The following is a 21,055-nucleotide window of genomic DNA, read 5'->3' as shown; positions in this document are numbered from 1 at the left end:
TTAGGACTTTCTATTCTACATTCTGTAGTTTTTTTAGTAACTGTTATTACTTTTTTTAGATGTGGTTTGAATTTTATAAGTTCAAAATGAAATGAGCCCAATTTTAAATGCTTCCAGTGAGTTTTTGTTTATATGGAGATGATGTTATTGCTTTTTAGTGGTCTTATATGGTGTTTTTGGTTAACGGAAATACTAGGTTGTGGTACCTAGAATCTCAAACTAATTTAGATTGGGCCTTTTCCTATGTTCTCTTTTTCTCATCCACAACCTCATAACTAAAAATATTTCTTTGGGATATAGTTTTTATTGAAACTCAAAAGCACTTTTAATAACTCTGTAATTTAAAGATTTTAAGGGATATACCAATTGAATTCTAGATTGAAATTTGAGAGATCTCACACTTCTTGAAATGATTAGCTATAAAAGATCTCTACTTCTTTCACTCAAATGGGTGTCCAACCAAACTGAATAGGTCATACAATTTTATAAATTTTGTCCATCCAGCAAACAATATTTGATTTGCAGATCCATAATGGGGGGTAAGGTTGTATATCCAGACCCTACTTTAGTGGGAGTTTTGTACATTGGGTTCATCCATAATGTGAGATCATCCAGCATCACATTTGAATTACTTTATATATATATATATATATATATTTACAAATAGCATTATGAATGTTTTTAAGCCCAGATCTGTGCTTAATCTTTTCATGTGTGTGTTATTCTTGGGTATTATAGAATAATTTCATATTATCTGATTTTCAATTTTTCTTGTTGCTGGTGTTATGTTAACTATGTTCAGTATTTCACCATGACTCAAACCAAATAATGCTAAGTTATAAATTTGAATGCACTTTTAATTTCATGTGCACTTTTTATTACATATATTAACATTAACAACCCAATGAGTAATGGTTACCAGTTTTCAATAATATTTGTGCTCGACAGTAAATATGTAATAAAAAATTGAAAAAATATATGAACCTAGTTACAACAAATGTTGGCCAACAACAATTCCCCCAAAAATCATTCTAAGAGTAAATATTCTACAAGAAAATTATTTTTACAGATTGTCTTTTTTTTTTCGTAGGAGTTTGATTTGTAGTTTTTTTGGATAATTCCCAGATTCTGTTACCACACCCGCCTCTCCATTGCCGGAAACTGCCGTACGTACCTTGTCGAGGTTGAGAAGTCGCCCAAGCCCGTCGCTTCTTGCACCATGCCCACTCTTCCAGGTTTTCATTTATTTTTTTACGGATTAGTAATGCCATTTGTTTCATTCATCTGGGTTTTTGTATTTTGTTGGGTTCATTATCTATGGTCTATTATTATTTAGAAAATTTAGATCATAAACTCTGAATTTGGATCATTGGTTTAGGTGATTGTTTGTTTGATATGTGGATTGTTAAATTTTTTGCCCACCAAGTGTTTGATTCTATGCTCAAGTGACAAATTTATCAGAAACAATTGGAACATGGAGTGTTTGAATCTGTTTCAATCTGCTTTCACAATTGAACATGGTCACCAATATATGTACACCATTGTAACTCTGTTACAGAGTATTGTGATTTTATTGAGAGATAGACATTAATAGCAAATCAAACCACTACATAATTAGCCAAGCCCCATGGAACATGGTCATCAAAAATTTGGATATAATCTCACCATTGTGTTTGTTTGTATGCATTTATTGATGAGATATGTTGTGGTTAAATTCTCATTCGTTGATGAATCCCCATATATTTTATTCATATTTAGTTAGAACTAGGTGGATTGAAGACAATTTTATGCTCTAACTCACTCAGATTCTTGTACTTATTTGAATGTGTTGGTTAGTTTAATCATATGAAAATAAGTCAATTTTGGGCATTCTGCATATTGAAGACCCATTTCTACTACTTGGTCTAAACTTGAGCACATCGAATTCAACAAGCTGCTGTGAGAGCTCGACTGAGTCCATTTCAGACAATTTTAATAATTTAAATTATTTATTATGCAAGGCTCATTGACTACTATTAAAAAAAATTACGTTAATCGAATATTTGTAGTAATATGGTCAAATGATATATATTTTTTAGTTATGCATTAATGATTTTGACTGCTAAGTTATGCTTGAGAAAATACCAAATTTTGTTGCATCTTAGATTAATGATTGATAGTTGTGGATTTACTTATAGATCACTTAATGATTTTTAGCCTCCTACTATATTTGATTTTTAGCTTCCTACTATATTTGAAGGTGCGATTATTACAATGTTTTATAAGACGTGGGCAATGGGTGTATTGGAAAATGTTCTTGCATCTTTCCATTCCATTTCTTGATTTTCTGATTGCATTACTACATTTGCTTTATTTTGCAGTTGGTGTCTTCAGAAAGAAAGGTACCAAACTATATGAAGCAAGCTTGAAGGATGAGAAGCGTTTACATCAATGGCTTCATTGTTAAATTAAGCAAGTGTTTTAGTAAATAAATTTAATTTTCCCATCATGTTTACACTTTCAAAATATTCTGTAAATGACATTTGATGTAGAATTTTCCCATCATGTGTTTGTATGGAATTATTATTTTGGGTTGGATAATTCAGATTTGTATAGAATTTGATGTTAAAAGATCAAATTTTTGTATTGTTGAAACGAAATAGAAATAGATATATGTATTATTTTGTTTAAATATAGGGTGCAGGTTGTACGAAATAAATACAGGTTGTGAAGAAATTAATTATAATAAAAAAAAAACTAAATAAAGTTTTTGGCAATTAAATGTTTAGTAGCGAAAAAAAAAGAAGAAGTGAATTTGTTAGTGACTAACCAATTGGTAGCCAAAAAGGAAATCAATATTTTTAGTGACTAAATATTTGGTAGCCATAAAGAATCCAAAGATTTTTGGTGTCTAAAAATTTAGTAGATAAAAATAAATGAAGACTTTCAGCTACTAAATGGTTAGTAGCCAAAAGTTTAATAAAATTAACAATTCAATATTTTTGGCGACTAAATTCTTTAGTCCCTAAATGTAGTAATGTTGTGACTAAAACTTATTCCCGACAAAAAGTTTTAGTCGCTGAAAATTTAATTTATTTTATTTGAACACTTTTGGCGACTAAATATTTAGTCGCCAGAACATGCCCTTTCCCGACTACTCAGAGTTTGGTAGCCGAATGTTCACTTTTGGCGACTAATATTTTAGTCGCCAAAAGATAACCTTTGCCGACTAACCAGAGTTTAGTAGCCAAAACATTCACTTTCAGCGACCAAAATAGTTTAGTCGCCAATACTATCGCCGACAGGGTATAGGCGACTAGTTTGGCGACGAAATATTTTAGTCGCTAATTGTTTCGGCGACCAAAAATGGGGCTTTTGGCGACCAATATTTTGGTCGCCAAAAGTGACATTTCCTGTAGTGTTTGAGTGTTTTCCTTTCATATTGTTTTTCTTTTTCCAATGCTTTTTGGGTTAAATTGAATTTCTTTTGCCTCAGGCACCATGGCAATTGAGTACCTCGAGGACAACAAGACTCAGACGGAGATCATTGATATCCTTCACAACACCTATGCTCGGCTAATCCCTTTTGAGCAAAAGGTAGTAACTGACATAAATGCCATTGGATTTGAATAAACTTGTTTGTTCACCATAATCCCGAGCTTTAGGCATTGTCAAGTTTCACATGCCTAATTTGTAAACACTAATAGGATTAATGAATTCCAATCATCAGCTGATCTCCAAGAAATACAATTATAAATTGTATCTTTCAATTTACAACTGCAAATTACCTTTGTGACTTTATTTTGTTCTTCAATGTGGATTTCATGTCTAAAACTCATTTCTATCTCTAGAACATTTTCTTTCTAGTTGAGGACGGTAAATGATATTGAGTGATAGTTCAAACTCGTAAATTTATCTTATATGTGTCTTGAAGCATAAATATTTCACAATCTATCTCAATGCACATGGATATTTAGTTTTGTTTTTGCCTTTTAGTTCAGTTGGAGATAATTGAGCTGCTTCTGAAAGCATGTGATGCTGTGGAGAACTATGTCAAAAAGGTTAGAAACATTTTAGTAGCTTAAGTAAGATGAACAATCCATTTTGTGACTCCAATTTATGCTCCTCTCTTTTTTTGATTCTGTTATTTCAATTCTTTGGGCAGTGTAAGACTTTGGTTTTCGAATACAGACCGTTCATCTCTGAGGAGAAATGGAGGTTCAACTTCTAGCTTTTATTGGTACTTAGATTCAAGTGGCATCTCTTGTGGTGTATTTTACTTGGAGATACTTTGATGTTTTGTTTATTATCTCCTAGGGAAATCACTGTTACAATTTACATGACTGCTTTTTTTCTTAATAGTTCTAAGCTGAAACAAATCATGTGTTTGGCTCATCACTAGTCCATTCCATGCATTTAATTTTTTATATTCAGTGAATTGATGATTGAGACATAGTTATAAGATTAGTTGTACATAATTATTCATTTCAACCATCTCATTGCTGATCAGTAGATCATTTTATGGATTTTCCTCTTAATTCCAGAAAATTTTAAAATAAGGTTTGTGTAAAACTTTAATTTTAGCATATAGATGAAGACATGTAATTATTTTATTATCAAGTCTTCAATTATGAGAAGATGTATACTTGCAATTCTCAAATCATATATAATAGATGGCCTTTTTATTTATTTATGTTAGTCTGTGAAGGTGGGATTTTTATTCTAAGCCTCTGGTATGATGTACAAGGACTTCACCAGCAAAGCTAGCTAGCACCTTCGATCATTTTCATTTATTTATGTTAGTCTGTGAAGGTGGGATATTTATTCTAAGCCTCTGGTATGATGTACAAGGATTTTTATTTATTTATGTTAGTCTTTGAGCATTTTTATTTTCTGAGGCATCCAACCACAAAAATCCCCTATTTGAATGGTAAAATGAAAACTTAAATTCAAATCAGTTGTTTGAATGGTTTGTTATGGACTTGAAAATTCATTGATATAACTCACTAAAACTAAACACTTGAGCTACATACCAACAACAATAAAAAAGAACATAAAATCCAATAAAACACTTGAGCTAGATAGAGTCATTTTCATGGTTTCAAAAGAACAGATTTTTTGAAAGGACAACCGAATTCCATGGTTTCATGTATTTATGTCATACGTGGTCCATTTTACTTTTTAAATTTATTTTTCATGTTATGCTTATTCTTCTTGGGCAACTCTTATTTATTTTCTGTCTTCCTTCTTTTTAAGGATGAATTTCTTAAGCAATATTTTGAGGGAAGAGGGCGGTTTTGATTACAAGAAAGCAATTGTTGATTCAATTGTTATCCTTATAAGAGACATCCCAGATGCCAAAGAAAATGGGCTACTTCACCTTTGTGAATTTTGCGATATCTCATAATTCACTATGTTTTCTTTATTCTGAGAAGAGGAATGGTTAACCATTTGTTTGCAGGTTCGTGATAGGGCTACTCTATATCTGAATATGCTTGAAGTTGATGGTGCAATTGTTGAAACTGATAAAGATGTGAAGAACTTCCTTTTTGGGTCTTTGGATGTGCCATTAGTCAACCTGGAGATGAGTTTGAAGAACTACGTGAGTGTTCCCAGAGAGTTGTCAGTCTCTTTATGCATTGTGCAATGTTTGTTATCATATTCTCACCTGTTTGTTCAATACAGGTTCAAGAACCTTCAGAAGAGCCTTTTGATATTGATTCTGTACCTAAGGAGGTTAAGTCTCTTCCACTTGCCGAGAAAAAGGCCCCTGGTAAAAAGCCAACTGGTTTTGGTAAAAAGCCAACTGGTTTAGGTGCTGCTCCAACTGCTCCCACGTCCACTGTTGATGCTTATGAAAAGCTTCTTTCCTCTATCCCAGAGTTCTCGAGCTTTGGGAAGCTTTTCAAGGTTTTTTACCAGACACTCCTTCCATTATATATACTGATTTTGACTATTGTTGATAATCTGCTGATTCAGGTTTTTTTTTTTCATATAAATTTTTGTTTCCTGTACCAGTCTTCGGCACCTATGGAGCTTACAGAGGCTGAAACAGAATATGCAGTTAATGCTGTTCAGCACATTTTTGATAGGCATGTGGTGTTCCAGTACAACTGCACAAATTCAATTCCCGAGCAATTACTGGAAAATGTAATGACCATCTTAAAAAAAGTAGTAGTTCCTTTATTTTGAAATTATTTTTTTGGGATAATCTCTCAATTTTTTTGTGCTTACTGCCAGGTCACCGTTGTTATGGATGCTTCTGACACCGAGAAATTTACTGAAGTGTCAACAAGGCCTCTAAGATCTCTTCCATATGATTCACCAGGACAAACATTTGTGGTATTTGAGAAACCAGAAGGAGTCCCACAGTTGGAAAATTCTCGAACATGTTGAAGTTTATTGTGAAAGAGGTACTGTTTGTGTTTTTATAGTCATGTTAGACACAGGGCTACAAAGTATCTTGGTGTTGCTTGGTTATATTTGGACATGTTCAAGCTTGGCTTGAGCTTATCGAGCTGTAAAAACATTTATGCTTGAGCTCAGCCCGATGGGTACTCTACTTTAGCTCATGAGCCTGTTGGTCTTGTGTATGGCAAGAAATTTGAAAAAGTTCACGGCCTGATTTTTTATTTTAAAAAAGAAGTTAAAATTAAAATTTTAACAAAACATTGTTGTTGTTGTAGACCACATGGAGGAAATTGCATACTTTTGTACACTTTCCACTCAATAAATCTATGTCCATCACTGGTTTCTCAGAATAGCTTGTTAACATGCAAGAGTAAACTTATCCTATAGATGTATGGACAAAAAAGTTACTTACCATTTCCTTTGCTTATTACTTATTTGTGAGGTGAGTTTTTCAGTAAGGTTACATATTATCCAAACTTGTATCAAATCTTAAAAAACAAATAAATAAAATAAAATAAAATGTAAAACCTTAACAACCTTTTTCTGGGCTGTGTTGGGCCAGCCCATGAAATGTTTTCCAACAAATGTATTTCTTTGAAAAAGGTCCAGTAGGCCACAAGTTCCATAAAACGGCGTCGTATTCTTTCTTCCGCGTACCACTCACCACTCACCTCACCCAATAATCTCCTTAGCCTCTTCACATCGACTCCTCCTCTTCTTCTTCTTCTTCTTCTTCTTCTTCTTCTTCTTCTTCTTCTTCTTCTTCTTCTTCTTCTTCTTCTTCTTCTTCTTCTTCTTCTTCCCCAATGTTGGGTTCGCTTCAAAACCCTTCTCAGCTCTCAAACAAGGTAATCTCATTCATGTTTTTGTTTTTGTTTGTTTGTTTGTTTGTTTTCTTGATTTTCTTGTTTTCAATTTTACTAATTAGTTGTTTTCTGTATATCTTTTTCACTCACAGCAGCAGAAACAGGAAAGAGAATGGTTTGCAGTGAGTTTCAAGCCAGAGAATTTCATTCCAGGTCTAGTCATTGGTTTCATTTTTGGGTTGTTCTTGGACTTATCAAAACCCATCAAAAACAATAATAATACTACTCCTAAGAAGGTGGCCAATCTCTTACTGGGAAAGCAGCAAAGACTGGTCTCAACTAACACTGATGAAGAGCTTAAAATGGTACTGTCTCTTATTGTACCGCCTCAGTTCTTTGTTCACTCTGCTTTTTATCTTTCTTCACTCTGCTTTTTATCTTTCTTCAAACATTATTGTTGTAGAACTCAATTAAATGTTGTAGAAAACATTGTTTGATTTTAATTGTTTTTGCTTTTGGGAGTTTTCTATCAATGAATTTGATTTAGAGGGTGATATGTGATAGGTGGGTTTGATCTTTGTACTTAGTATAAGGAGTTTGGTGTGATGTATTTGGAGATTTTGATCAATACTAAGCAGTTTGGTAGGAACTGTTGTTAAAAAATATGGAGTAATCCTATTAATATGCTGCTACTAGAACCCATTTTTTTGTGTTTCTTTCTTAATCAGTCAGTGAGTGTAGTTCAGATTGATTTTTAATTGTTATGTTACAATAAGTGATGTTTTGCATGTATTTAAACTATACCTAAAAAAGAAAAAACCCTAATTGATCGGATTGGACTATTGTTGCTTGGAAGGCCCTTTGTTGAATTTTGATTGCAGTGTTGTAAGATATATACGATTCTATTCAATTTCTTATATAGTCCTGTAAGCACATAAAGGTGAAAGATGTAGGTATTCATATGCTTTAGAAGATTTTGGTTATTTATTCAAATTTCTTAAGCAAACCAAGTACTCTGATCAGTTATGTCGTGTGTGTGGATCCGTTTTCTCTTTTCCAGGTAGAAGACTGCCCCATAATTAGTAGCTGGGCTAAGTTTTATCCATCGAATTGCTGAATGTGAGCTTGTTTTCTTCTAGGATGATAATAGGAAGTGGGTATGCACACTTCAGGATCTATTTGTTTTCTTTGCTGCTGAAATCCTATATCACTATTAACTAGAATTCAACCCCAAATGGTAGAGATTTGAGCTTTCTTCTAGAGTTTTGAGTTGCATATTAGCTGCTGAAATCCTATATCACTCGTTTATAAACAAATGGAATAAAGAAAGCATAAGCTGTTCTGCCAATTTTTGGTGATTACTAATTCTAATCTACTTTTATGGATATCTATAAAATCATGCACCTTTCCACAGCATACCAAAGGCATTAAAAGTAAGGTATGAACCAATTATAGATGTTTTGCTGGTGATGGTCAAATATAGCTCCTTTGGTATTTTCCAAAGTATATGTATAATTAATTTGTTTTCAGTTTTTACATAATTGTCAGAACGCTCTCCATGTGCTAATTCGATTTACTTCTGTTGCAGCTTACGAGCATCAATGGAAGGTTTTCTTGATGCTTTTATGGAGCAAGTAACCGCCTTTCCGAATGTAAGTACTTAATTAAGTTATGCTTTCTATGGTATGATTGGTGTCTCATGATTTAATCTGTGCAGGATGTTAGAGAAAACCTTAGATGTTCTATGGCTTAGGATGCAGAGACTATCAAGAACGAGAGTTGAAGCATCAGTAAAGATCCAAAATGTGTGGAACTATCAATAAATGCAGACAAAGACAAATTGCAAGCACAGCTACCTAAGGATATACCATTGGATTTTCAGAAAAAGGTTATTATAGCCAAACATGAGAAGCAAGAAGCCAACTCTAATATTTTGTTGGGAAAAAATGAAACTTACAAGCGTCTTATGGGTATGTAAACAGTGGGAATTAACTGCTTATGCAAAAAGGGTTAACTGAATTCTCGTCTTATGGGTATGTAAACAGTGGGAATTAACTGCTTATGCAAAAATGGTTAACTGAATTCTTTCTTCAAGAAGCATAGTGTATGGTAGTTGAACCATGTTTTGAACATATATGTCTTCTATCAATGGTCTAATGGCAATTCATAGAAAGTTCTTAGCCCTAGTTGAACATTTAAAATTGATTACCTCCATTTTCCTGATTTTAGATATTGAAATGCGGTTAACTGCCTTTTTGTATTGCATGGTCTATCTTTTCCTATGGAGTAGGGATAAGGTTGTAGCCATAAATATTATTTTCATGTCCATGTGAGGTTGAATCATAAGCCTCAAAAGGAAGCAATTCTTGTAATTTCTTCACAGCATGGTTTTGACTTTACCAGGATAAGTTATTAGACAAGCATATAGACCATTTTGATTTTAATTGATGTATTTAAAGTCTGAATTGTTTCTATTCTTAGGTATGTAATGCATTGTTTTTTATTTTTAATTTTGTTTTCAAGCTTAGTTTATTTATTATTTTAATAAACATTAATTATTAGTTCTTAATAATTGTTTGCCAGGTTTTTTTTTGTTCAACCATATAAAATTAACACAATCTAAAACTTAAAAAAAGGCTATGGTGGCGTTTAAAAAACGTCACTATATCCCATCCCAACGGCTAGATTTTAAAATGAATAAATGTCTATGACGGCGTTTTCAAAAACGTCGCTAAATGTCAGAGTGACGTCACAGTACAGTTAGGGTAGGACATTTGGCGGCGTTTTTGAAAACGCCGCCTATACTAATATAACGACGTTTTTTAAACGCCATAAAGTTATAGCGACGGCCGCGTACTCGACGTTTGGTACTAAACGCCACAAAAAAAATTAACGACGTTTTTAATACTTTTAGCGGCGTTTTTTAAACGCCGCTAAAAGTGAATTTTCCAGCAGTGTTGTTATAAGATTCTGCTATATTTTGACAATTATGGTGCATGCATGACAAGTTTAGATCTAAAACCAAAACTCACTTACACAGCTGTTAATGCATAGAGATAAGCTTAGAGACAAATAAGGTCTTCTTCTTCTTCTTCTTCTTCTTCTTCTATATGGAAGTTATTCCCATCAAGCGCAGGTGGTCAATTATAGTTTCTTATAATTGGCAATGATATCAAGAACTACTAGAAGCCTTGCAATATAAACTTAGAGATGATAAGTACACAATACTCAAGTAAATTCATGAGGAAGCAATCACTCAAGTTCAGCATCATAGCATCAAATATTGAATTTCAGGATTTGATAACTATAAATTCATATTCAAATTCGAATCAAATGAACACACGGATTCAACTTCAAATCTCTCACAACAAATTTATAATTAAATAAGAACTTCAAGATTAGAGAGAGAATTTACCGCTTGAAATCGTAAGGGGCAAGTCAGGCAAGAGGAGAGTTGATCCAAACCCTAGAAGGAGATTCAATATTGTAAACCCTGGGAGAAGAATCAACAAAATAAAGAACTTGAAAGAAAGAGAGAGAACTTTGACATCGAAATCGAGATTGTAGACAGTAGTGCTTGTCTTAGTAAACGATGCAAATGGCGGTGGTGGTGGAGCTTTGAAACTGAGGGAAAGAGAGAGAGAGAGAGAGGGAGAACTTCAAAATCACCGAGCTAAAGAAGGTAGAATTGTATCTTCCAAATCGAAATTGAAATCGATTCCGCCCTACGAAATTGATTTTGCTCTACTAAATCGAAATCACTTTAAGGGTTTAGAGAGAGAGAGAGAGAGCGAGCGAGGTTCACTTTGAGGTTGAATTGTAATCCCTAAAGGGTTTAAAGAGAGAGAGCGAGCAAGCGAGTGAGAGAGATTTATACATTTGTGTTTCTCAGATTTGAGTGAGTGAGAGTGAGAGTGAGAGTGAGAAAAAGGGTTTCTCAGATTTAGAATGAGGGCTTGAAGAAGGAGAGAGAGTGCGTGAGAGTGGGACAACATTTGAAGGCATTTTTAAACGACTTCTAGTAGTTAAATGGTACTGTTTTAATTAAATCAAAATGCAACGTTTATAAAACGTCTTTAAATATTAGAAAACGTGGCGTTCAAAAAAAGCTGTTAAATCACCCATTTCCTGCAGTGAGGAACTATGAAAACTTGTTTTCCAAAATAAGTGAATATATATATATATATATATATATATATTTGCTAGAATTTAGTAAATTTTATAAATTGCTTATATATATTTTTTAAAACAAAAGTAGACACCAAATAAACTTTCGTTTTTAATTTTAAAATTTTTTATAAGCATAAATAAATAAATAAAAATTATAAACATGAATACTAGAAGTCTTAATTTTTAGTTTTCAATTTTTATTTTATCAAAAAATCCTTGTTAAGGCTCTTAACTATGATTTGTTTAAAAGACAAAGTAGATAAAAAATTTACATACTATGAAAACTTAATTAGAGTTTTACCTCATATGCAAAATAAACTTTATCTACATATTTAAATTTTAGTTAAATTCTGAATAATTTTTTGAGTGTATGAATTGTGGTTCGCTTTTTGATTGAGAAAAAAAAAAAAAGACTTTTTTTTTTTTTTTTTTTTTTTTTGTAGTTATTGGGTCAAAACATTATCCATGTACTTTTTTTGTTTTAATTATTATTATTATTATGTTGTTGTTGTTGTTGTTGTTGTTGTTGTTGTTGTTGTGATTAGGTCAAAACATTATCCATGTACTTTTTTTGTTTTAATTATTATTATTATTATTATTATTATTATGTTGTTGTTGTTGTTGTTGTTGTTGTGATTAGGTCAAAACATTATCCATGTACTTCATCACTATCATTTCACTTCTTTTTGGTGTTTGGCTTGATGAGCATTGACACATTTGCTTTTTTTCCAAGTGACGGCAACTTTTCAAACTGCCATCAACAATACTTCAAGAAATAAAGTTCACACTATGCTATTAGCTTCCTATCCAATTTTCTGACTAGCTACCAATTTTGCAATCAAAATATGTGGATTCTTTCCAATTAGGTAAAAGATGAAACCACAGAAACTATGCTTCGGTCAATTACTTTCTGAAAGTGAGATATCAATTTACATAAATGTTACGCGATATTGCAATACTACGTGATATTGTTTTACATAGTATTTTAAACTAATTAAATAGTGAAAATTTTTACCGACTCACATTTGTTGAGTAATTTAATAGATAAATGATAATTCATTTAATTTGTATTGTGATTTCATATTAATTAATAATACTATGTAAACAATATTACATGTTACTTTAAAAATATCTAATAATTTTTTATCAACTACGACAAACCTAGGCCACCAACCTATCTCTATGCTATCACTTCTACGGATTTTATGTTCAAATTTCCATACTTGCGAACTCATGTGAAATGTTGAGGATATGAGGGATTTCAACCAATCTTGAGGTGAGAAATCAAAGGTATTAAGCTAATGAGAGAGAGATAGCAAAGTGGTTCGAGTGTCATTAAGGTTTTGTGACAAACCTTTTGCAATGTCTCATCCATACCTAAAATAGCATTATCACATCTGCTATACATCTTATTTTTGCCAACTCCATATGTTTATATTTATTTATTTAATTAATTTTGGTAATGGTATAGGAAAATTATAAAATATTTTCGAAGTATATTGCGGGAGTCAAGTAAATTTAACATCTAAATGGCAAACAGGGCACATCTAAACCCATCTTTGATGAACTAGATTTAGTCAAAGCCTATTGGACTCAAATTTGAGTTGTCCCTTAAAGTTTATACTAGTATTATGGTTGTATGTGATAATATATTATTAAATAAATAATAATAAATACAGAATCTAATTTGGCATTGGATTATCAAATATGAGATTAATTAGGGATTATTATTTGGGACCAAATTAATAGAAATATAGAATCATAATACTAGTTGGGCCAAATTAAAGTTAAAGATAATAAATAAATAAATATAAAAGTAAGAATAAATAATAATAATAATAATAATAATAATAATAATAATGGGTGTGGAAGTAAAATAAATAATTAATTTACTGTTAGTATACGATAAAGTATAATTTAATTAAGGATTAATTTATTTATATAATTATATTAAAAAATTAGACTAAAATATAATTATCTTAAATATTTATTAAAGAGAAGTATGAATCTATATAATTAATGTACGAATACTCTTAGCTCCTTACCTCCTTATAAATAGGAAGGAGTGTTCAACTCAGAAAGAAAGAAAGGAAGGAAGAAAGAAGGAAAAAAAAGAAAGGGAAAGAAAGAAAGAAATGAAGGGAAAGAAAATAATGGAAGTCGAAAGAATTTTTGGTATTGGAAAGAAAGAATAAGGTATTACTTTTAAGGTAAGTTATATTATACCTTGAGTCATCAAAATATATTTTACGTATGTTTTAACTTACTATATTTATTTTATACAAGTTATGTTTTATAAATTATTATAAATTATACTAATATTTTAATTACGTGGATTATTTTTTGAACCCTATTTGTTAAAATGAAACTCATGGATATGTTTGTTTATATTTTAAAGAATATTTGACTATGACCTTATAAACAATTATGTTTTGTAAGTACCGTAACATCCTCAAAATAATGCATAAAACCCATCACTAGACAAGCAATTATATAAAAGAAACCAACTATTTATATTCATTAGAGTAGTTCTTACAATAGTATTACAAGTTAACAATAAAATCAAATACCATATTTTCAAGTCAACACCTGGTTACATAAAAGAAGAGTACTAACTCTATACAAAATAAGCCATTGGCTTGATATACATGTAATACAAACAAAATAAACAAAAGAGTCTTCAACTCTCATCATCATCCAAGCTATGTCCTTGGAGGTAGCATACTACCTGTACCTGAAAATGATGTCCCATATAGGGTGAGCCAACGCCCAGTAGAAATATGCTAAACACAGTATGAGTAATAACTAAGACATTAGCAATTGATAAATGTTCAAGTTCCATAAATCAATTCATAATCCATTTCCATTTTATGACCGTTATGTTCATGTTTCATTTCAGTTTCCATTTCTTATCAATTTCACAATTTACATCAACGGCTCAGAACCTAGCCAACCACTTATATGAGACAGTGACTCATATTAGACATTTCCCATTTTGCAATAGATAAACATACTAGTTGTATCAGCATTTCAACAGATAAGCATACAAGCTGTATCCACATTCCAACAGATATGCATATTAGCTATATCAACACTTCCAAAGATAAGCATATGAGTTGTATCAACACTTCCATAGATAAGCATATAAGCTATATCAACACATCATCTGACAAGCATATGAGCTGTATTAGTGGAGTCCATCCCCTATCTTCTGCCAAACAACATCCGGTTTAGAGGTTCATCCCCTATCTTCCCCTAAACCGTGGAGTACATCCTTTATCTCCTCCCGCACACACAACGTATATAGACAAAGGTCATATACACAATCAATCAATACATAACGTTAATGTATTCTATCAACTGTCATACTCTATGACATATCCAATTGATTAGTTTTAGTTTGCCTAATCATCATGCATTGTCTATAACAATCAAAACTACCCTCCACCGGTAGTCCAAGCAATTATTTCTAAACAGATAAAAAAAGCTCCAACAGATAAAATATCAATGTTTTCAAAAGTGAGCGATTAACAAATCCAACTCCACTATTCTACTATATAATGAGTCAATTTCATTATTTCCAACTCAATTCCATATAACCACCATTTTCTCAAATTAATCATACCAATTAATTTATATGACCAATTAGGGTTTTCTACCCCATTTCCCAATATTGACCCAATGGTCTATATATCAACAACCAACAACAATATCATTATTTTGAAACTCATAATACACATTCTTGGAATCAAAATAACAAAACCCTCTTCTAACATTTCGAAATCCTAAGACCCAAAATTACCCAACTTCAACACTTTATCAAAATAACCAAAAATCTATGTCAAAGACCATAAGAGTGAGTAAGAATTCCTACCTCAAATTCGGAGCTCAAAGAAAGAAGGTGAAGAAACTCAACGTGCTCCAAAACCCAATATTCTCGGATTAAAGTGTAGCCCTCGACGATCAACCCAACTCTTACAAAGGCCGAAGGAAAAGGAAACTCTCTAACTAGATCAAAGCCTAGAGAGAATGGAGTTTCTAGATAGAGGAACTCTCAAAATGTCTTTTTAGAAAGTAAGAGAGAGAGAGAGAGAATGTAAAAAGTGAATTTAAAACGCCCAGCTGCCAACTGATATACGACATTCCCGCTCGAGCGGAGAACACAACGCTCGAGCGTCAAGAATGAAAAACTAGGCCCGCTCGAGCGCAAGAAGGCCCGCTCGAGCGCCAAGACACAAGAATAAAGTACATCCGCTCGAGCGCGAAAACCAGTCCGCTCGAGCGTAGATTTCTCCCTCCCAGAACTTACACCAAAAGTACTACCCGCTCGAGCGCCACCGCTCGAGCGCAAAGAAACCCGCTCGAGCGTGAAAAACATGTTTGCAGAAGTTCTGCAGAACACCAAAATACTGGGAGCGTGCAATCTCCGCTCGAGCGCAAGAAGACCCGCTCGAGCGGACCTTCTAAAAACTGAGCAACAACGAATTGAAACCAAAGCCCAACTAACCTGTAACAACTCTGCCCAATACATCCTAAAACTCATTCAAGCGGAATTAAAGGATGACAACAAGGTATACCACCACCAACATCAAGGAACCCAAGTCCGGAACGCAACAAAACAGTAAAGGGACAACCGGGATCGCTATACCACGGGAGTCCAATGCCTTGGGGGACTTAAAATAACCATTGGCTTCTCTTTGGTCTCTTCGTGGCCCTCTATTGTCATGGATCTATTGACCTCTGTTCTGTGCGGAGCAAAGTGCTGTGCGGAAATAAGTGCTACACTATTGTGGGAGCCACCTCTACAATCCGTACGTGCCACCTATTGAATCCGTACCTCTATTCTGACTGTCACTCCTGCGACCTCTGTTCTGTTCTGTTCAGTACTGTGGTTATGGTTATTTATTTACATAATCTCTGTTTTGTTACTTAAATGATTATTTGTTCAAACTAAGTTATCTTAAATATTTTAGTTACATAACTATTCATGATTATTTTGTGTCTCTTATACTCTTGACATAATATTTCTCACTCTTCCATATGCTTATAGCTGTTTATCAATTTTCAGGAAACAATGCAATTTAGAAATAGCTTTTGGAAAGTCTTAGATGCGAGGCTGCAGAATAGACACACACAACACTTTTACAATATTTTTATATGTAAATATTGGCATTTTTGGTCAATAAATTTTATAATAAAAGTAGAAGCTCCGATGATTATTTTGGTACCCTCACTTAAATATTATTTCCGCTCGCATTTATTAATTTGTTCAAGAATTGGCCGGAGGTAAATTCAGTTACTGGCCATCACGATGCTTAACCCTTGGGTATGGAGAGCAAATCGTGATACAAACAATTCATTGCTGAGTAAATGTAGATGTGCTGAAACGCAGGCTGAGTAAAGGGCACCTAGGTCATGCGTTTGAGCTAAGTATATCGGCTAAGTCGACATGACCTCATTAGGTGGACCCAGGTTGTCCTTTTCTAAAAAGTATAGTAGAGAGATGGGCCCTGACATTGTGATGATGAAAGACTGAGTTACAAGAGAAAATCAGAAGAAAATATCAAGAAGAATGACTCTATAAAAGAGGGAGAAGGCAGAGAAAAGAGGTATGTTCTAAAAAACTTGAACTCTAAGAAACTAAATATTCTTTTTTGAAAGAAACTAACTTGCTCGTCGAAGTGCTAATTTCAGCATTGCCGACCGGAGATCTTCTTCTGTTTCAGGTAGCATCTCAAACCACTCCCCATAATTGGTGCCATCTATGGGAATATTCAAACTCATCCACGACAAACCCAACTCAAGATCCTACAATCATTGGAAACGACAATGTTGTAACTAGAATGATTTTCGGTCCGAAAGATACTCCTGTACGAAGGTCCTTAAACTTCGATCCATAACCCCTTCTTTGCTTTCAACATCAGCAGAAGACGCCATGCAAACCTTGATAAGCCAAGCAAAGCGGAATGAGTAGCATTTGGAAAATATGGTGGCTGACAATGAGCACCTACGCCAAGAAATGGCAAAATCACAGCAAATGCCACCACGGAGTAGGAGGAAAACGAAGCAGCAACGTCAACCCCAGAGGCATGATGATAGTAGTAGTACATCAGACTTCTTTTAGGAGGAGCCTAGAAATTGAGGTCGACTTGAGGAGTCTAGTTCATCAAATGGAGGAATTTCTCCATAAGCACTACGCATGCGTAAAAAGAGAGATGATGATTCGAATTCAGAACACAAGCATGATCCTTTCAAACGACGTATAACAAAGGTCGTCTTTCCTAAAAATTTTAAGGCATAGACATTCACCCTTTATGACGGCAAGTCAGATCCCGCCGATCATGTTTGTCATTACAAACAAGCTATGACGTTGCATACAGATAATAAGGCTCTCATGGATTGAATCTTCCCTAGCAGCTTAGGACATCTGGTAGTTAGGTGGTATTGTAAGCTTGAACCGTCCTTGATTAAGAGTTTCCATCAGCACCAAAAGTCTTTTCGGTCCAAATTCATCACCAAAGAGGTACAACCTAAACAAGTTGATTCCCCGTGGTTAATGAAGATTGGACCAAATGAGACCTTGCGCGAATACTCGGCGCAGTACTTGGAATGTTTCAACCTAGTAAATGATGATTGTAACGATTCAATGGCAGTCACAGCCTTTAAAATGGGATTAAAGCCGAACAGCCCACTTCGAAGCACTCTGACTCGCAAACCACCAAAGACAATTTGGGCTTTAATGAAGAAAGTGAAAGGATATTGCAAGGTGGAGGATGACACACTCTGAGTTCAAGCTACGCTTCAAATTACTGACTCAGCAACTCTAATTTGGACACAACCGTTGGCTGCTATGCCTCCAAACAAAACAACATCGCCGAGAATGAGCCTAGAGCCATGTGGGAGGCCAAGAAGCGATAATTACAGAAATTCACACCAGTGTCGCGAGCAATATCAATTGAACAACAAACATCCACGGAGGTCATATAAGAAATATACGAAGTTATCTAAGCTGATTAGCCAGGTCTTGTTGAAAATTCAGCACTGTACATTCTTCAAATGGCCTGCTTAAGATGCCTAGACCACCGGACATAAAGATGAGAGACTAAAGATGCGATTACCATAAAGATCATGACCACACGACTTACAAGTGTTGCGCATTGAGAGATCATTTAAAAGAATTGGTGCGGGAAGGTCACCTGGCCAATTATCTCCCAAAGAAGGCTGCCCCGACCAATGCGTTAATCATAGGGCCCAAGTCTTCTACTCGGCCAGATCCACATGATTTACAATCTTCCATCGTTGAATAGGGTAAATACAATTCAGTTGTATCCGACAACAGAATCATCATAGTCCAGTTTACAATCTATTGGGCAGCCAAAGCGGCAACGGCTAGCGCCAACTAATGAAATTAGTTTTTCTGACGCCGATTTAGAGGGTTTGGCCCTACCCACGATGATGCTCTGGTTATTGAATTGCAGGTGAATAAATTCTCGTTGAACGTATCTTGGTTGATCAAGGAAGTACTTTCGAAATTATGTATTATAAGACATTTCACAAGCTCGGGCTTCAAGGATGAAGATCTCGCAGCAGCTAAATACCCTCTTTCTAGCTTTAATGCCAACCTAGAATACCCCCTAGAGAAGATCGTGCTACCAGTGTGAGCTAGCACTCGGACACTAGATGTAAAATTCCTAGTGGTCAAGCTTCCCTTCTCCTATAACATGATTATAGACCGAACATGGCTCTATGCAATGAAATCAGGCACTTATCGTCTATTTCTTCACTTTTTGACTCAATATCGCATCGAACAAATTCATGGATCGCAGATGTCGATGAAGAATTGTTATATGATAGCCTTGGGAAAGAGACCAAAAGAGCTCGAGGTCAATTCGATCAAAATTCTAGATCAAGAAGGCCTTGATGGCGTAGGAAAAGTTCTAGCCGAAATGGTGATGGAAGATTTGGATCGAGTCGTCATACCTAATGATCTTGAGAAGTTTTTTATGATCGGCACTAGCCTCAATGTAGCCGAATGACAGGAGCCAATGACCTTATTACTTAACAGCATCAATGTTTCTGGTTGGACCTCGTATGATATGCTCGGGGTAGATTCGGAAGTGGCCATACACTGCCTCAATGTCGATCCCAAGGCCAAGCCAGTTGTGTAGAGGAGCCACCATTCAGCTACCAAGCATGCCTCCGCCGTAATTAAAGAAATAGACAAATTATTGGAGGCTAGGGCAATTCGGGAATCACCTACTCAGTTGGTTGTCCAATACTGTTGTGGTGAAAAAGAAAACAGAAACATAGCGTGTGTACATCGATTTCACAGATTTAAACAAGACTTGTCCCAAAGACTACTTCCCCTTACCCCGAATTGATCAACTGGTGGATGCTATAACTCCCCATCAAAGCATGAGTTTCCTAGATGCGTACCGGGAATATCATCAAATTGCCATGGATCTTGCCGACCAGAACAATACAACATTTCTCACTCCAAGGAAAACCTATTGCTACAAGGTCATGCATTTTGGACTGAAAAATGTCGGGACAACTTATTAGAGATTGGTCACGATCATGTTCAAAAATCAAATCGGCAAGATTATGGAGGTTTACATCGATGACATGGTGGTGAAGTCTAAGGAAAAACATACCCATTTAGCCGATCTCAAGGCAACTTTTGATGTCCTTCGAAAATACAAAATGAGGCTCAACGCCTCAAAGTAGACATTTGGCATTAGGTCGGGCAAATTCCTTGGTTACATTGTCAACCATCATGGGATAGAAGCTAATCCCAAACAGATCAAGACTATTATAAAACTCAGCTCTCCCAGATCCATTAAACAAGTTTAAAAGTTAATAGACATGGCTACGATGCTCAACAAATTCATCAGCCGATCTTCTAACCGATATAGGCCGTTCTTTCAGACACTTCGACAAAGGAAATCATTCAAGTGGACTTTGAAATGTCAATTGGCCCTGGAAGGACTGAAAACATACCTCGGCTCCATTCCTCTTCTACTCTTGTGCTGAGTTACATTCTCATCCTATAGTTTGTGGTATCTACTCATGCTGTAAGCGTCGTTCTGATACGTGATTAGTGGTGTAAATTTGGCCCGACCCGGCCCATGTCGAGCCTTGCGAGCTCCTGCCAAAATTTGGGCCAGGTTGGGCCAGCCCATGGGCTAGAAAATTAGGCCCAGGCCTAGGCCTAAGGGGTATTTAGGCCTCAGTCTGGGCCAGTGGGCTTGGGCCTAAGCTCGAGCTTGAATAGGGCTTGAACATTTTTATTAATTTTTTTTCTATCCTTTTCACCAAAAATTTATTTTTTTTCTATCAAAACTAACACTGGGCCTCAGACAGGTCCAGCCTTAGGCTGGGTTTTGAGTGGGCCATGAGCGGGTTGCGCCCACTGTCCAGGCTAGGCTTCAAAATAATGGCCTAGGCCCAAATCCAGGCCCATGGTCTCAGACTGGACTCGGGCCTAAGCCTAATCAGGGCGGGCCCAACCCAAGCAGTGGGCGGGCTTCGGGTCGCCTATGGACCAAAGACCATTTTTACACTCTTATTCGTGATGAACTTGGCAAGTAAAAACCCATTTTTTATAAGAGCAAATTCATGGTCGACACGGAGACTCGATATTTACTCTTGGAAAAATTGATTCTGGCCCTTGTGGTGGCAGCCAAGAA

At 34.9% G+C, this 21,055-nt stretch overlaps 1 protein-coding gene and 2 long non-coding RNA genes across 3 annotated transcripts; all 3 read left to right on the top strand.

The window, feature by feature from the left end:
- Nucleotides 1-1,096: 1,096 nt before the first annotated feature.
- On the top strand, nt 1,097-2,610 carry LOC145793879 (uncharacterized). The gene is made up of 2 exons (XR_014333941.1): nt 1,097-1,235; nt 2,361-2,610. It is a non-coding gene; the product is annotated as an uncharacterized LOC145793879 (long non-coding RNA).
- Nucleotides 2,611-3,965: 1,355 nt separating this feature from the next.
- LOC145793874 (uncharacterized) lies at nt 3,966-4,317 on the top strand. The gene is made up of 2 exons (XR_014333940.1): nt 3,966-4,040; nt 4,145-4,317. It is a non-coding gene; the product is annotated as an uncharacterized LOC145793874 (long non-coding RNA).
- A 196-nt stretch (nt 4,318-4,513) lies between these two features.
- LOC145795080 (uncharacterized) lies at nt 4,514-9,019 on the top strand. Its single transcript, XM_082877885.1, has 5 exons — nt 4,514-5,581; nt 5,665-5,889; nt 7,349-7,687; nt 8,745-8,830; nt 8,914-9,019. Exons 1-5 carry the CDS (start codon nt 5,471-5,473, stop codon nt 9,017-9,019), a joined length of 867 nt encoding a protein of 288 aa, XP_082734011.1. The 5' UTR covers nt 4,514-5,470.
- The last annotated feature ends 12,036 nt before the right edge of the window (nt 9,020-21,055 follow it).

This window comes from Camellia sinensis, chromosome 1, assembly GCF_055761805.1.
Source record: "Camellia sinensis isolate YWXY chromosome 1, ASM5576180v1, whole genome shotgun sequence".
NCBI classification, from domain to species: domain Eukaryota; kingdom Viridiplantae; phylum Streptophyta; class Magnoliopsida; order Ericales; family Theaceae; genus Camellia; species Camellia sinensis.
The sequence above is the reverse complement of the archived record's forward strand: the minus strand, read 5'-3'. Positions and strand labels throughout refer to the sequence as shown.

What these genes read in the sequence shown, in the direction of transcription:
- LOC145795080 (XM_082877885.1), top strand. Translation starts at nt 5,471, where the DNA reads ATGCTTGAAGTTGATGGTGCAATTGTTGAAACTGATAAAGATGTGAAG. An exon ending in GCTTTGGGAAGCTTTTCAAG is followed by an intron (nt 5,890 to 7,348) that starts GTTTTTTACCAG and finishes TTTCACTCACAG; the next exon opens with CAGCAGAAACAGGAAAGAGA. An exon ending in TTGATGCTTTTATGGAGCAA is followed by an intron (nt 8,831 to 8,913) that starts GTAACCGCCTTT and finishes TAATCTGTGCAG; the next exon opens with GATGTTAGAGAAAACCTTAG.